The sequence below is a fragment of the Gambusia affinis genome, linkage group LG11, assembly GCF_019740435.1.
Source record: "Gambusia affinis linkage group LG11, SWU_Gaff_1.0, whole genome shotgun sequence".
Lineage (NCBI taxonomy): Eukaryota > Metazoa > Chordata > Actinopteri > Cyprinodontiformes > Poeciliidae > Gambusia > Gambusia affinis.
The window spans coordinates 22,734,993-22,752,849 of NC_057878.1; the positions used below are offsets into that span (position 1 = coordinate 22,734,993).

Consider the following 17,857-nt stretch of genomic DNA (forward strand, 5'->3'; position numbering starts at 1 on the left):
AATCTACCATTTTCATACCCAGGAGGGTTTTTACACATCCCATTGTCTTCCATACAAAATGTTCTAAGTGAAATTTGAACAAAAGTGAAAAAACATCCAGTTATTTTAAACAGTGTGATGAAATGAATTTCAGTTACAACTTCTTGCTCTTGTTGCCACCCAAATGATTCAGATCACTAAACTGATTAATTTCAAATACGCATAATCTGCATAAAGAAGGGTGTGCTTTTATTTAGTCAAGGAAAAACTACATTCAAACCTATATCTTTTTTGGACACATTTGCCAAATTTCAACCTACAATATTGCTAAGACTTCTTGGAAAAAAATTGGTTGACTAACAAGACAAACATGGAATGTTTTAGAAAGTCTCAAAGTACACCGGACAAAAAACTAAGTAAAAAACGTCATGCCACCAGTCAAACATTGTTTTGTTGCTGCGGTGGCAACAAAATATTTTGCCAAAGTGGGGCTATGAAAACTCCACAAAACCCTGAAAAGGACATCTGAATGACAGTCTATCACTCTCTCATTCTTCCTGCAATGAAGTCAAAGCAAAACAATTCTTCAAAGAACAGTTGGACAAAAATTCTCCACAGCATTGCTAGAGACACATTGTTACCGCCAATGCTGGTTACTGTTATTGTTTAGGATTGCACAAACAGTCGTTAATTTTAGGGGCCAATTACGTTTTTTATAAGCAGCCAGATGCATTTGGATAGCTTTTTCACCATAATAAAAAAAAAATTTAGAAAACTACATTTTGTATTTGCTCAGGGTATCTTTTGCTTAAAATTTGTTCAGTGATCTGAAACACTTCACCGTGACAAAAAAATCATAAACCAGAAATACTGTATATTCAGGGGGATAAATACTTTTTCAAAGCACTGCATGTAAAACTCCACAGTGTTTTACCCAAATTGAATTTGAAGGTTTCTGCATATTGCCAGTAAAGCCACTCATCTCTTGTGGAGAGGACAACAGCACCAGTGCAGAGAAGTGTGACACAGTGGAATTAGAGTAATTAATAATTGTGGTCTAATCAACCCGTCACTATGCAGCATAGCCTCTATTCTTGATAAAAGCTGTCTGGGGAGAAACAGCAAAAAAGGTGAAGGGCAATTCAGAGTAACAGTCTAATTCTGGTGTAATTCAAATACTTGATCTAAAAAACATAAGTTTGAATAGATGGACTTAAAACTGCCTGTATTAAGCACTGATTGACTAATTGTGGGAACAATAGTCTACTGCACATTCTTTGACATATCAAGACAGAAATAAAACATAAACTATGGAAATAAGTATATATATTTTTTTTGTTTAATATAAAATAGGTGATGTTGAAAACAAATGAAGAAATGGGACAGGCCATGGGAAAAGTAAGAGCAAGTTGCCACAGCACAAACAAAAAAAAAACCATATATTTCTGATAAAAACTCGAAAGCTCACTTTTGTATGCACACCTTCCCTGTCAGACATGCTGGGGTGTGGGGTTATTGAAAACTAATGTAAATGAACAGCCTTTGTTACCATCAGGGCATGTCTTCTTCATTTTTATATATTTGTTTTTTATGTGTTTGACATCACTGCAAAGCTTAGAATAATACACTTTCTGAATCTGTAAATAACTCAAAGCGCCCCCGGGGAGATTTGTTCCTAGGTTTGTCATGGCCAGTCACAAATACTTGGATTTCCGGCTTTGAAAGAAGCTGGGTGGAGAGCAAATGATCTTAAGTTTGCTAATATCTTGTCACATTTTCATTGTGATGGTTTGACAGTTGTCAGATAAACACAGCAAAAAATAAATGCTATCAAACAGGACTACGGTAAATCTTTAAGCTTTTCAATCTAAGATTGAATTACAAGGTGCTTCATAATTTTAGTAATTTTTTGTTTGCGGCCTGGACATTTACGTCTCATTAGCTTTGTGGAAAATTTATTCAGAAATTATTTTTGATGATACCATAAATAATTTTCACATTGCACCTATATGCCAATTAAGCCTGTATTTCTTATTAAGTTAATTTGCTATTTTAGTTTTGCTATTCTTCCCTATTACAAACTGCTACTGGCCCAATGCTTCTGAGTTTGGCAGTGTCTATTTTCTTGAGAAAGTAATTGAGGGCATTATTGGCATTATTGGCATTAATTAATTTTGACATTAACTGATTTTCTTTCCCATTAAATGCAGTCTTGCCTTACAACCTTTGTGCCTAGGAGTCTCTCTTCTCTGTACAGAGAAATTAATGTGACCAATGCATCCTTAATTTTACTTTCTGTTCTTGTTCTACTTTCCCATAAATAAATAAAAATACTCCTAACCCAATGCTTTGTCCCGTTTCTTCTTTTCTACATGACTTCTTACAACTTAGCTGGTTGCAGATAGCCACTTATACTGCTATACATTAATTCATGTTACAAAGAAGTGGTTTCTCTCCACTGTCGCTTCATACAGGCAAACAATTCTTGAACATTTTAGCTTTTTATATTAAATCCCAAAATGAGCATGATTTACTCTTCTTTCAATGTATTTAAACAGTAGAAACTTGACTTAATGACTGAGATGAACAGGAGCAAATCAGATTGATTTGATTCCATTTGGACCAAGCTGCACTCTATAAGATTTTCCATGAATTGGAACTGTTGTCTTGTGAAGTGCCTTAAGAAGACATTAATTCTGAATTGAAGCTTTGTTTTTAACTGGATTAATTTAAAATAAATGCCTTTTGTTTAGTCTTTTTGTATGCATGCTTAATGAATATTACTTAAATGTAAAACAAGGTTAATATTTGGTAACGTCTGAAAAAGAGAAGAAATGTCAGTAAGATTAATTAATTTACCAATAACTACCCAGCAAATAAAGCTGTTGTAATGCAATTAATTTTTTAGGATTATTTTTACTTCTGAGATTCCATTGACAACCTGTATCTTTGCATGTAAACTTGGCCTTCGGGTCACACATCCGTTTGGTGCCCTCACAGTCTTTTTCATCACTTCCGTCCTCACAGTCCTTGTCTCCATCACATCTCCAACGTTCAGGGATGCAGGTTCCATCCTCAACACAATGGAACTCATCCCCACTGCATTCAATCACAGATGGGAGCACTGGAACAAAAATAATCCAACAATTAATGCTTAAAGTTCCACTCAGCAGCATCACAACACTGAAATGCACAACAGTAATTGGCCTGTTTTTCTGTTTGTTAGTTGTTGTTTTATTTTAGAAAATATTCTTTTTACATTTCAAAAGATCTATTTATTGTCAGAGCCTTTTGTTAATAGGAAGTAGTTCAATTCCAAAGTTTGTTCAAGCTTTTTGCTTTGTTTAATAGTGGGTTACTAGGTCAGCAATGGATTTATTGGAATATAAAAGACATTCGCATCATTGTTCTGTTTAATAATATGAATATGACAACAAGTTCCCACAGGATGTTAATATTTTTACTTCTGTTTTTCACATAAAAGATTTTTGAATCACAACATGTCAAGAAGGTAATGATTTGAAACATCTATTGTGTGTTTTAGGTATTAAGTTGAAATCACAATTGATCATTTGCTTCACTAAAACCAAAACCTGGCTTTTTTTTCTCCCTCCAAACAACAAAGATGTAGCCTAATCTCTTTCAATCCACTGAATAGACGCAGTGAGGATGGAGAGTGCAGCAGTTTCCATCAGAGTAGTGTGATGAATTATCTCCACATTTTAGTGACAAGCAACTGAGCTGTGATCCTTTTTCTAGTGTTGGATTAGCTCCCTGTAATAATTAGATTATATAGTTCAATTCCCATTGGTAAAAGGTCTAACTATAGCTTTCTTTGCACAGTCAAAATTAAATAAATAAACCTAATCAACCCAGTTTAAAGAGAAACAGACATTCTTACATGCAGGTCCACCTCTGCAGGTTGTGTTCTCATCACTAAAATCACCACAGTCATTGTCACCATCACAAGCCCAGTCTGCTGGAATACAGCGTCCACTGGTACACTGAAACTGAGTGTTTGAACAGGTCTGCATGCAGCCCACTTCATCACTGCCATCGCCACAGTCATCATCTGCAGACAAAGACAACATTCACAAAGAATATCAGAGGTGATGCATTTAATACTAGTCAATGGGCAGACTTGTTAATGAGAAAACTGTCTGATTAGTTGCGCTCACCTGAATCGCAGTGCCACTTGACACTGATGCAACGTCCATTTGTGCAGCTGAATTCAGTCAGGGGCTGGCATGTAGGGAAAGCTGGAGAAAAGAGGAGGAAAAAAACTATTTGTTAAATTAAAGAGAATCCAACTTGTATGAGTGGTTGTCTAGGAATACTCTAAAATTGCATTTATGTCTTCATAATTTTAGAAAAAGGATGGTTTTCTGACCTAATTTGCACTGTGCTTCTCCTAATTTCAATTTATCTACAAGAATATTCCTTGAGAAATTTGTATGGTGCAGACATTTGTATGACATGTGGTTCATAACACCGTAATCAATATTTTATATCTGGGTATATGGGCTAAATTTAGCATTAAAATAGCTTCATGAACTAAGTTTTTATTTAGAGGTTTTATTTCAGGGGTGAGACAGCCTTTGCCTGAGACTATTGTAGGATTTAAACAGACTAGTTCAACTCAAGGACAAAACACCAAAACACAAGCTCTGCACAGTGTGGTATATGCAATCTACTTCAGCGATGAATTTTATGACCTCTACATCAGGGACACAAAACAGCAGCTACACAACACAGAAGAGACACCTAAATTGTGTGGTTCATCTTCATCTCTGGGGTGAGGGAAACTCTTTTGAAGATAACAATATGCATGTTTTGGGCATGGAGGACAAGTGGTTTGAGAGAGCAGTTAAACAGCCAAAATCAACACTGAACAAAGAAGTGGCCTCAGCCTGAAGCTTTTTTCAATGTTACAGTGAAGCCTTGAGTCATTTACCTTCTGAGATGAGACCACAGGAACTCACATGTTAGCATGATTAAGTGATATATTTGAATCATTAAGGGATTCGTGTGAGCTTAATGAACCTATGAGTGTGACTGTTTTCACTACAATTTATAAGCTTGACACTTCTAAGACATGTTTAGAACAAAAGTAGCGTTTCGGATAATGGTAAAAAATTCAAGAAACAAGGAGAAGTCCAGTTGCCTTTCATTTTAAACCCTTTGGATCACAATGTCTTAGGTGGTTAAGAATCTATACCAACATAGCACCACATTAGCTTCATTAATCACAAGTCTTAAATGCAGTGCATCGGCTTTGTGAACCAAAGCCCTCAGAAAGCTAGGGTAGGGTTCAATAAGCAATCAGCAAACAGCTCAATTAAAATTTTAGCATATTTCTCCAGAGTGTATATGTATATATATATCTTTGTGTGATACAGCCCTTTTTGACTGTATCCAGACAGAAAGGGAAAAGGGAGAACATGGTCCAGGGCCAGGAGTCAATCCCTTTACAGCTGAATTATAGCCACTGTACAAAGGTGAGCATGCTCTAGACATATGAAGCACTATCCAAATAGAAGTCTAAAACGGAGGACAATATTTGGTGGCCGTTTAGTCAATTAAGCAATTTGTTTTCATTTTAAATAGAATGTAGTCTACAATAAAGTCTACAAAAAATCCCTGCAATTCATTAATTACTTATTCTCAATGTTGCCAAGAAACTATGGTCATGCTCTCCAATCTAAAAAGTATCTATAGTGCTGATTTGGAAATACTTTCCAAATTCTTTGTTATTGGTGACCCTGGTTATAAGTGCAAAATAATGTGAAATTCCACTTCTGATTAAAGCTTTGTGCTCATGGAAGCCTTGAAGTGCTGTGGTTTCTTTCAGAATGAGTTCTGTCTTCACATTTCATCTGTTGCTCAATACCTCCAGTCGCACAGCCAGACCAGATGTAAAACACGCTTGGCCATGAAACAGAATGTAGTTTTCACACAAACAGCTTTCACCCGTCATCAGCTTACTATTCATTCAAATACAGATAACACAGTATATGCAAAAAGCTTTCGATATTAATTTCCTACTTTCGATTTTTCTTACAATTGCTTTTCCTGTTATCTACCTTAGCATATTATGGGTTTTCTCATTTTTCTCGTTTTGTTAACTTAATAGGAATCCATCCTTTGTTTAATAAAGAAAAATCACATGAACTATTTTGGCTTACTTTAAAACATTTTTTTTATTTACTAGTGATAGGGAATGTATAGGAAAACTAAATATTTTTCTGTTTTTGTGGGCTGATGACATTGTCAGAATCGACTTTTGAATTCCCATCACATATCGGCCTAATTTTGGTATACTCTGTACAGAAGGATTATTGAAGTCCCTAAGAAATGCACGTCTCTATTTGAATTGATTTGTTGGCAGTCTGCTGTAGCTGCATGGTATACCATTGGTGCTGTGGAGAAGGTATCATTATCATATTAGTGTCATCTAAAGAACGCTGCATTTTCCTCAAATGTAATGGGTCTTACTGACATGATGTGACTGCCTGGAATTTAACGTTTCTTAAGAATGGAGCACGAGCATACATAAATAATGAGGGTTTCAAGTAAACAGCGAGCATAGCTAAAAATGAAACACCAGTATCTATAAATAATGACGCCATCGAGAGAGTCCAGCAGAAGCCACTGTGTGACAACCACTAAACTACTGACAAACAAAATCCAAATTAACATCAATCTCTGAGGCAGCCACCACCGAGCTTCAGGTGCTCCAAAACCCACAGTAGCTCCACTGAAGCTAAGTGAGCTGCCAGGGCTTCACAGAAGAGTGCCTGCAGAGAAGTGATGCCTGAGGAAGCTCAGACAACAGTAAGGGGAGAGAATATGTTTTGCTGCACAGCTTGATTATGATTGAATGAAGCCGAGCATGAACTTTAATTACTGCTTTACACCCCGGCTGTTTGTGACTGCGTACTGAAGCGGCTTAGGAGACACAAAGGGAGGCTGATGCGATATGGCACAGAGCAGCGTTTGGCAAACATCAATCACCGTTAAAGGGCTGATTTAATACAAATAGTGATTACGGAGAATCTTCAAACCTTTTCCCTGATCCTTTAAATGTATGCTGTTAATACATCTACTTCAACCTCACTGCTAAAAACAGCTTTTGCACCCTCAAACGCCCCTTTACCCTCTCACATAATAAAAGGTTAAATACATCTTCAAAGAGCTCTAAAAAACCTCGGGCCATCGTAGTGTCTGATGTTTTTTATGTTTTCTAAGATTTATCCAGAACACTGCAACTTTTAACTCACTGAAGTCAGCTGACAGATTGTATAATACCACAGAGGCACTACTTAAGAACAGTGAGCTGCATTGCAAAAGTATTCTGTTTACGCTGCATCATTCCTTTAAGCTGTTGCCACCAGTGAGGGAGTGTTTAGTTTTTGGTCCAAAGAACACAACATCAATAATTCAGCCTCAAAATTCTCTCAACGGAATGTAGTAATGGGTGTGAAAATAACTATGTATTCAAAATGAGTAAGCAGCTCTGACTAACATTCATTTTCATAAAAGTAGAGATGACTAGTGCTTTGGTAAAACTCTAGCCTCTGCCAGTGAAGCAGACCTTGCCGTTCTGTACAATTTAGCAGCCATTCAGAAATGAGAAGTTCCACCTGGGTGATTGTTCAGTTCTGCAGGTGGAATTCTAAAGTTGCACTAAGCACAAAAACACAGCAAAAAAAAAACAAAACATCTCATTGCAGTAATTATCAAGATTAGTCTGTGAAGCAGCACATTAGCATGTCATCACAAACAAACTGACCTGGTAATGATCAGAGCCTATAAAAAAAATCATCAATACAAAGATTCTTCTGAACATATTTCTTCTGTACTAATTTATTCATGTATTTTGATAATTATTGCATGCATTCAGAAAATTATGTTAAATCATGATTTGTGACTGGTACAAAGCATTTATAAATCTGTTCCTATAGCTCTTACAAACAAAGCTTTTATAAACAGTATCTGACATAGATTAACTTCAATACACAAACAATCATCAGCATTTTCTAATCACCAGTCATCTTGACATGTACCAACAGAAATTTGAAAAATGACACAACTCTGAAATTTTAGAAATTAATGCAGAAATTATCATATTTTGGAGCCACAAAAACGTAAAACAAATACATTCCACTCTGCCTTTCTACTGCTTACTAAAACAGGTGGGTAATTTCAAATCGTACTTTTTCAGAAAAAAAAAAAAGATCTCAGCAACACAGGAAGGCACTACATGAAAATGTACCAACTGTAAAGGAATGCCAGTAAATCTAATATAGTAATGCAGGCCCTTCTTGAGAAAAAAGATCTTCTTAATGGGAAGCTGTTGAGTGGATGGATAACTAATTAGAAGCACAAAAAAGAATTTAGTGGCATTTTGCTGCATCATCTATGCAAGTAACATAGATGAGCTTCATGTAAACACAAAAAAAGATTCTTTGACTACTGTGTCGACTACTATTTGATGCTGCTCAAACTGGACTTACTTCTTTTTACTCCAGCCTTGCTTCAGTTCAACACGAAAAGCAACTCAGTGGGAAATATGACACTCATAAACTGTTTGCTTTAAAGATTTCTCATCCCTTTATCTCATTTCTGCAAAGAAATGCAGTATTTATGTAGTAGGAGACATGGTAAATTGATTAATGTATGTGTTATGGTGTACTTTTAAAGCCAATGTGGAAAAAGAACAGCACAGTATTAAATAACCCAACAACAGTGCCTCTTAGAACGTATTTTCTTTCTATCAATTACAGGTGAGATGTGGCATTATATCTATGAGCAAGAACTGCAAAAATGCTGACAGCTTTCTGACACAGCCATAAATTAAACAGTCACATTTCAAGCGTTTCAAGAGCAAAATGGAAAACTAGTTTTGACATTTTACCAGCTGATGACACGGTTATTCAATCAGCAGTGAAACCTAAAGCCTTTACACTTTTTCAACTTTTGTTTTAGACACAATATAAAGAATAAATGTAGTGCTGTGAAAAAGTACTTCTCTCCTTACATATTTACATATGAAAAAGCTATAAAACCATACCTGGTTTTATGTGCAAACATAATTGTTCCCCCAGTACGTGAAAAAGTAATTGCCCCTATACGTGTTACCAGCCACCAAGCAATTGTGATCACTGACAAGTTTTGAAGGACATTTGGCCCACTTTTCCTGGCAGAATGCCTGCATAGTAAATGTTTCATAGATAATCTGCTTATGTGAGCTCGTAGCACAATACAGTGAACTCTCGCTATAACGCGGTTCACCTTTCGCGGCCTTGATGCTTCGCAGATTTTTTTGTGCAGTTTTTTTTACAGTGCATTGTATTCTGCGTCCTTATTGGCTAAACAGTCTCCACACTTCTTCTCTACCTGTGTGGCAGTAACGTTACGGTATTTAAATATACGTAATACAGCAAATTTTGTTAAATGTTTTTGCCCAGAAGAAAAAAGAGTGACAACAACTACCGATAACTATGTTCTTCTTTCGAAAAAATGTAGAGTATTTAATTATGCTGTATAATAATGGTAAAAAATAAACTTCTTTATCTACTTCAAGGGTTTCGCCTATCATGGGTTCTTTTCGGACCGCAACCCCCGCGAAAAATGAGGGTTCACTGTTTCACCATTAGATTCAGATCCAGACTTGGGTATTCCAGACTCTAAATGACAATAGGTATGACATTCTTAAAGTCATAGGAAGTGGCACCAATGTGAATGAATTAAAACAATTCTGCGAACAAGGGCTGAAAGTCCTCTACATTTCATTTTCATGTCAATGGCTGCTTTGCAAATGCTTGAAGGTTGTTACTGCAAGCATTAAATAACAAATTATTACACTAAGAGGCAATTACTTTTTCACATGGACCTAAGTTGATTTGGGTAGCTTTTTCCCCTTAAGAAATCAAATCAAGATTTCAAAATTGCAGTATTCAGGTCAGGTTTGTTTGATATTAAATTTAGCTTGATGATCTGGAACATTTAAATGGAACAAAGCAGTTAAAATCATGATGTAAATACTTTTTTATAGTCTTTTAACTATGTGAAACATAAAATGTGAGTTTCTACTGTAAGCTCCAAATAGCTTTGTTTATGTCCAGTCAGTAAGACTATAATAGCATGTGGTAAATATCCAGGAGACTTACTGCATGATATTTCATCTGACATATCCCCACAGTCATTCTCCCGATCACAGCTCCAGCCTCGAGGTATACAGCGTCCATTCTGGCAGGAGAACTGGTCGGCTTGACAAGGCCGGGCTGAGAAAACAAGAAAGTGAGAAAGTGGTCTCCTAATTCAATCACAGCATTAAAGGCGCATACGTCAATGTTGGATAGCACAACTACATCTAATGTCCACTAGATCACCAAAATGTCAATGTCTGACCAGAGCAAACTCTTTATCACTCTGTCTCACAATAAAATGTGGCATGTCTGACAGCGTGTGTAAAATGTGCTGTTGCTTGATAGGCCTTCAGTCACATCCTGGTGGTCATGTACATGACAGCATTCACGCAATGTCCTGCTGTAGTGGGATATGCATGTCAATCTGCCAGTGCAGGAACATTCATCATCCACTGACTAATGCTCATTGATTGATCTTCTATGGATAAAAAGCTGCAGAGAGGCACTGTTAAAGACATAGAGACAATGTACCATGAGTGTTCCTGACAGAAAGATTCCTCTCAAAGGTACCTCGACTCTTTGATGCTATATAGCGCTCGCGCACACTGAAGTGATAGTACTGCACCAAAGCTTCATAAGAGCATCAAATTATAACAGTAATGGCTGCCTTGACAACACCTGACACCTCAGTTTAAGACATGGATAAATAAAGCACACCTGAGGTGAGAACATCTTATCAAAAGATGAGAGAGAAATAAAGCTTTCCACCTCTTTGTGTAGATGACAAAGCTGTTTGATCTTTAATGCTAGCAGTCTATAAGCTCGATGAGCTAAAATCAATTAAACAGCACATCAGTCTTCTGAGTAACAGAGCATTAACCACATGATGGGAGCCTTTCATCAAAACATAAAGGAAAACTCCTTTAAAGAGTAATTATATTTCCAACAGTGAATGTAGGAACATAATTGTAAAAATAAATTGTCCTGCATGTAAAGAGAAGCATCAAACTATCAAACAGATGCCAAAACTGCAAACATAAAGAATGATGAAGAACATACCAGAGCAAGTGGTGTTAGCTTCATCTTCACCGTTACCGCAGTCATTGGTTCCATCACAAAGCCATCTTTTGGGAATGCACCGGTTATCACTGCATTTGAACTGATCATCAGGACAGGTGTGGTTATCTGAAACAGTTCAAATAAGAGACAAAAATGACAGTGGCTTTACAGAAACCCACTGATAGTTAATAAAGCAGAAATAAATAAATAAATAAATAAATAAATAAATAAATAAATAAATAAATAAAACAAACAAACAATAAAATTAAGCAATGCGCTCAAATAATTTAAAATGATGTTTTTCTGAAGCTTTAGTACAATGGTTCTTACTGAAGAAAGACTCAAAGTTATGTTGCTTAATCAGTTTTTTAAAAGGAAGCCAGAAGAAACAAATTATTTTCAACTGAGGAATTTTCATTTGACCAGCTATTTTTAACAATTAGACAAGACATTAGCAGATAACAGAAAGGCTACAGAGAGTAGTAAACCGCTCCATTATTTTTATTTTCAACATTCAAATTGTGTGAACATTCAAACTGTGTGCACACACAGTTACACACAGTCTGTAACTGTTCTCCAACAAGTTACATAATAATTAGCTGAATAAATCCTCACTTGAAGCTTACACTATAATGGTAATACATTTTTTTCAATGTGCTATTAAGTGTTTAACTGTGACTTTTTATTTTTACACCTTTTTATCTTTTGATTATCTCAAACACAAACTTCTTGTTGAATGAACATGACTTCTACCTAAATGTGACAGTGGTATGAATCATTTTGAGCGTAACTGTGGCATTAAAATAATTAATTATATCACTGAGTCACGGTTGAGTTGCACTTGCACAAATTTTGAGGCAGTGATGCCCATCTGGTATATATGACATCTCTACATTATGTTTATGTCATTAGATTATTACTGAGTGTCCAAAAACACTCCATGAATGTCTCAGTAACAGATACTTTGAAAAGTCTTCTTTTTTTGTATGCAAAGCCACATATGTTTGACACTGAAATTCAAGACTTATGGGGGATGGCTCTCCTCATCGAAAGAAGTATTCACATTAAAGTCACATTCTGTTCATTTTAATATTCTTCAGTGAAAATAATATCACCACATAGCCTATTTTCTTGTCAGCCTTGTAATTAAGTCAAGCTGCACACTGAGTTTAAGAATTCATTAATTCTCATCACTTATAAATTGCACTAAGTAAATTAGAAAATTTATGTGCATATTTAACACAATGAGTAAAAGCACAACTCCTTAGACATGGATGGCGGTGTGGAGTTAGGGTAGATCAAGATTTCACAGTTGGATAATGTAGGATGTTCCCAAACTGATAGTAGTGTTCTGACAAATTTGTTCTGAGGAAAGGGTTTGATTTCTTTTTTAGCAATTTGTAAGAAGATATTGAACTTTTATAATCCAAAGAATAACACTAACATATGTGGGAATATCAATACTGTCATCTTGTGTTGTTTAGTTTGTGGCGACACTGTTCTATGAAGACTCAACATCCGTTTAGATAAACTGAGTCAGATTATCCCAAAAGATATTCTAGCAGTGCAGCTAACTGGTGATTCTTCTTTAATTTCTAATTATGCTGGCATATGATTATGATGTAAAAATTGACTGCTTCTGGATTCCATAAGACAAAAATAAATGAATGAATGATCCAAATGAGACAAAAACTCTGCTACTCCAAGTAATTTGTTAAAGAGTGATTATCCTCCAGCAAGACCAAAAAGGTAGACAGCAGCACGTTTAACATCCCTGTTGCAGTGTCAATTAGCAACATGGATGTTGACGGCAAGAGAGAACTAACTGTAAAAATTGTAGTGTTTTTTTGTTGTTGTTGTGCTTTATAAAGTATTGACCCATACAGTTTCTGCATGGGGGATTTTTATTTTTTGAAGTGACTAATCAAAATCCTTACAGCAGCTGTGGCTCTCCTCATCGCTTCCATCCAGACAATCGTTGTCGCCATCGCACTTCCACGATGCCCGTATACAGCGCTGATTGTGACACTGGAATTCGTCACTTTTACATCGAGTTGGCTCTAAAACATCAGTGGAGGAATCTGGGGGAAAAAACAGTACAGAGGACAAATTAAAATCAACATGGGACTTGGTAAGAGGTATGAACTCAGGAGAAATTATTAACATAGCCATAATGGCAGGCAAACTGAGTTAATAACGTCTCACAACCCCACAGGACATAAAGCAAGTGGGATTTGTTTTGGGTAGCTGGAGGTCTGGTGGGATAATTTTTCACCTGTATGTACTTGTTTATTGCCTAATTTGCATAAAAACAAGGAGCTGTTTTGTGTTTATCCCTTAGCATGATGGCAGGATGACAGCAGGATATGACGATCCTGGACTTTGTATTTCATCTGATTCATTACGTCCTCCTACCTGAACAGGTGACATTGTTCTTCTCCAAAGCTTGGTTGTCAGCACAGGCACACACTCTGCCTCCTGGGATGGCAAGGCAAAGGGTACTACATCCTCCATAATTCACGCTGCATGCGTTCTCACCTGGGAGAAACAGATCACAAACACTGTGAGTTGTCTTTTTCAGTTAATTTTATAATTTCTGAGCCTTGTGAATATTAGTACCTTTCTCCACTTTAAGTTCTGCAAAATTAATCCAATTTCTGATGCAAAACCCATTTCCTGACTTACTTAGACATGCCAGGTGTAAGCCATACATCACATGAAATATTGGGAACACAGCAAGAGAAATATATTTGACATTTTTATCATTTTTTTCAGTGGGGATAATTTGTCTTCCTGGACAAAACTGTCACTCCTCAATAGCAAAAAAGACCCTATAAAGTTAAGCCATGTGACACCTTTGTCACTTCAATTTACCACTTTTCCCAAAAGCAGTGCCTGAACCAATGAGATAAAACTTTTGGTCTTGTGTGAGCCAATCAGTTGTAGCCACAACATTGGAGATCCAATTAATCTATCCAGTGGCCACAGAAAAAGTCTAGACGTTTTCTGGATCATGTGAACTAGTCTGTGCACACAAAAATCACGACTGGTTTGCATCATGCGCTTGACAGGGCACTGCTCTACTCACAATAAGCATCTCTGATGCTCTTCTACAGAAATCAATGTTTTAAGGATGCAGCAAAGGTGCAAAACCACTTTGGCTGTCTGCTAAAATAATATTCTTCTAAATGTATCATGTTCTGCTTTTACATGGCTGTTATAAGGCAAAAAGAGAAGTCCACAGAGGACGTTATACTGACAACATTATCCATTTTGTCCCCTATCTGTTTTTTTCAGCATCATAACAACATGAATCGATATTCTTTCAATGAAAGAGAGAATGAAGCATCAAATACTGACAAAACAGCAGTATTTGATGCTGCCATTCCCTGAGCATCAAATACTGCTGCTATGTCAAAGCAAGGATTGAAATGCACCTGCTGCCACATCCTTTGATGCCGGAAGCAAACTGTACCTTAAAAATAAGCAACAAAGTCAGCCCTGTGGCAGGTTCGGTAAAATAGAGTAGTGCTGGAATAAGTCACTGCCTTGCTTATTTATTTAGTTTTTTGGGGGGTTTTTTTATCCAGGTTGCTAACATGTCTGAATCACAGTTGAAATGTACGACAGGCAATATTCCATGAGGATTTAGCTCCACAGTGGTATCAATAATATATAAATCTATTGCCATCTCTCCAGATTTATTTAGTCAGCAGTTTCCATCTGTCCATTGTTGACCAAAAACTTCTTTGTCCCCAAGTGTAACTTTTTTTTTCACCTAAAAAAGTTTTAGACCCTATATCTTTCTGTTGGCCCCAGTGAAAATGCCAGAAGAAAAAATGGACAGTTATTGTATTATTTGCTGATGTACTATTAACCACCTAAATAGTGTGTAGTTGGGGTGCTATTTTTGTAGTTTGAGCATTTAATTGTAAGAAATTGCTCTTTATAATATGCATAGAATAAGTTTTGCTGTTTTGACAGTACAAATTGTTGTTTGTACTGTCAAACAACAATACAACTTGTTTGACAGTTGTAATGCCAAAAATAGATTTTTATTTTCAGATAAAATTTAGATAGATCTCTCCTCGATAGTATGAGGATTGTGACTTTAATGAAAAATATTAAACTAGCGTATTTTCCGGACTATAGCCCGGTGCTGCTTTTCTGTGGATTTTTCTTCAACCACCAGAGGGCTCTTTAGCAGGAAGTGAATCATTGGAAGACAAAATTGGAATTCAAAGAAGAAAGTGCTAATTTTAATTTAGAACAAGCACATGCTAGCACTAGGCATGATGGAGAAATTTCTTCAAACTCATACGATGCAGCTTTCAAGTTGAGGGCTATCGATCCGGCAGTACAGGAAGGAAATAGAGCCGCTGCACGTAAACTCGGCGTGAACGAAAACATGGTTTGGCATTGCAGATGGAGGGCTGTGCCTTAATAAATTTTGCAGATTTATTAGAACGCTGCCCTGGGCTGTAGAAAACCGAGCGCGGCGGAGATACCAGCGGCTTATAGCCCGGTGCAGCTTATATATGTACGCTTCCAGTTTTTAAAAAAAAGAATTGTAGTATGGTGCGCTCTATAGTCCAGAAAATACGGTACTCAGGTTGGAGTCAAGTTGTGAGCTTAGTTCTTTCCATAAAAACTTTGAAAAGTGAAAGATGAAATATTGATTTTTACATCTCGCAAAGTATGGCACATAGAATCGATTTTACCACTCATATGAAAATATAAAAAAAAAATATTTTGGGAAATATGCAGTATATTTGTTCAAGCTCATACAATTTCAGACTTCTGTTTATTAAAACAAATCTCAGAAATTGAAAGATTTCAAAACAGCAGCCCTAAATCTCCTTTCAACAAAACCTGTTTGTCTCACCTAGGGGAGGTTACATCTTCGACTTCCCAGAAATTACTCAAGTCTTGCGATTATGCAAACACTTATTCCATGTAATCTCAAGCAGTAAAAAAATATACATATCAATATTGTTCCTGTACAATAAAAAATATGCCTTAATGGTTATTTGGTTGGCACAATTTTCTAGCAGACAGAATGGGAGTAAGATTATGACATGAAGCTCTTTACATGTTGATTATCTACTTCAGCGTCAGTCACTGCAATAAAATAACAGAGCAACAGAATTTTTTGTTACTCTGCAGTATATATAATACATATCGTAATAAATCCCCCATACCCATTAAGGCAACAGGGATCCATACTGTAAAGGAAGCAATTCACATTCAGCAGCGATGGACGGCTACTAAGTGAAGGGAAAGCTGCCAACCTTGCTGGCTCTGTGCGTCATAGACACGCAGGCCAAATAGAGGTGGTCTCTCGCTCCGCAGCAGAGTGACATCGCCCGTGGATAAGTCCAGCTGGAACACAGACGCATTCATGTACTCCGTCCAAAAGATGAAATTGCGATAATGAGAGATGCCGAAGGGATGGTTCAGCTCTTTTCCTCTGTACACCACCTGCAACAAGAAACACCATGCACTATAATCAGAAGATTAGTGGAGCCACAGAGAGGCACCAACAGCAACAGCAAAATCAATCATCTCAAAGCAGACTAACTATTTGAATATGGGGGTAGATATTATTCTAAACCCATAGAATGATGAATGTTATTTAATTTCTTTGCGCAAATCTATCTGGCAGAACGGCCTGCTTGTAATAATGCTAGATAGAATCTTGGCATTGATTAAAGATCTTTTACAAATAATTTATTATCATTAATAAGCCAGTTTAACTGCAGGGGCAGTTAGGGATAAAGGGATATTTTGTTGGCTGTGGTTTTAGAGAGGCGGAGATTTGTTCAATCATCTCATTGCTTTGAAGAATAAAATCATCAGTATTAAAACATTTTAAATTATAAACTACTTTTTTGCCATATTCACGTTTTATAAGACTGAATGTTTTTGAAAGATTAAAACTTTAATTTACCAACGTATTCACAAATAACTTATTCAAAACATGTAGTTGATTGATTCAGACAGCAAAATTAAATTAAGAAGCGAAGGTCCAAATCTCTCAATATATACATACCATTCTTCCAGTTCCATTAAGGTAAATCTTCTCAATATGATCATAGTAGGCATCACACCAGTACATTGTGCTGCTACTGTGGTCTAGAGTCAGACCATTAGGCCACAGCATGTTGGAGGTGACAAAAATACGGCGATTGGATCCATCCATCCAGGCTTTTTCTATCCGTCCTATGCTGTCATTGACCTCATCCTCTTCCCAGTCTGTCCAGTACATCCAGCTGTCATACAGAGAGGTGGACAAGAACAGTAAAGGCTGTTACTGCATCAATACCCAAATGAATTATCGTCTTTAATTAAGAAAGTACATACCAGGAGCATCTGGGTATTTTACCCTGAATATTATAATAATATAGTATTTTATATGCAATGTCAGATTGTTTTTGACTCTATAAGCAGCTTAGGGAAGACAAACTGTACTTTTAAATGCATTGTGTGAAATTGATGTAAACTTGGTTTTTTAAATAATGCTTGGCTGTATTTCCTTGCAAAGTAACTTTTTTTTTACTTGCATGGAAAATAAATTAATGCCGTTATTCATCAAGCAACAATTTACTTCTCCATTTTCTTGTAAATAAATCCTTCACAGGCTTGCTCGCTGTCGCTATAAATGCATC

General features: G+C 36.4%; 1 protein-coding gene across 1 annotated transcript in view; it reads right to left on the reverse strand.

The window, feature by feature from the left end:
* The window catches only part of lrp1bb (low density lipoprotein receptor-related protein 1Bb), a 301,838-nt gene that overhangs the window by 124,696 nt on the left and 159,285 nt on the right, over positions 1–17,857 (reverse strand). Inside the window, exons 12-20 of the mRNA XM_044132659.1 lie at positions 17,242–17,461; positions 16,481–16,670; positions 13,605–13,727; positions 13,127–13,270; positions 11,190–11,315; positions 10,152–10,265; positions 4,158–4,238; positions 3,881–4,051; positions 2,921–3,103 (exon numbers count right to left, since the gene is read on the reverse strand). Coding sequence (XP_043988594.1) covers positions 2,921–3,103; positions 3,881–4,051; positions 4,158–4,238; positions 10,152–10,265; positions 11,190–11,315; positions 13,127–13,270; positions 13,605–13,727; positions 16,481–16,670; positions 17,242–17,461 — 1,352 coding nt within the window. The remainder of the gene's footprint in view (positions 1–2,920; positions 3,104–3,880; positions 4,052–4,157; positions 4,239–10,151; positions 10,266–11,189; positions 11,316–13,126; positions 13,271–13,604; positions 13,728–16,480; positions 16,671–17,241; positions 17,462–17,857) is intronic.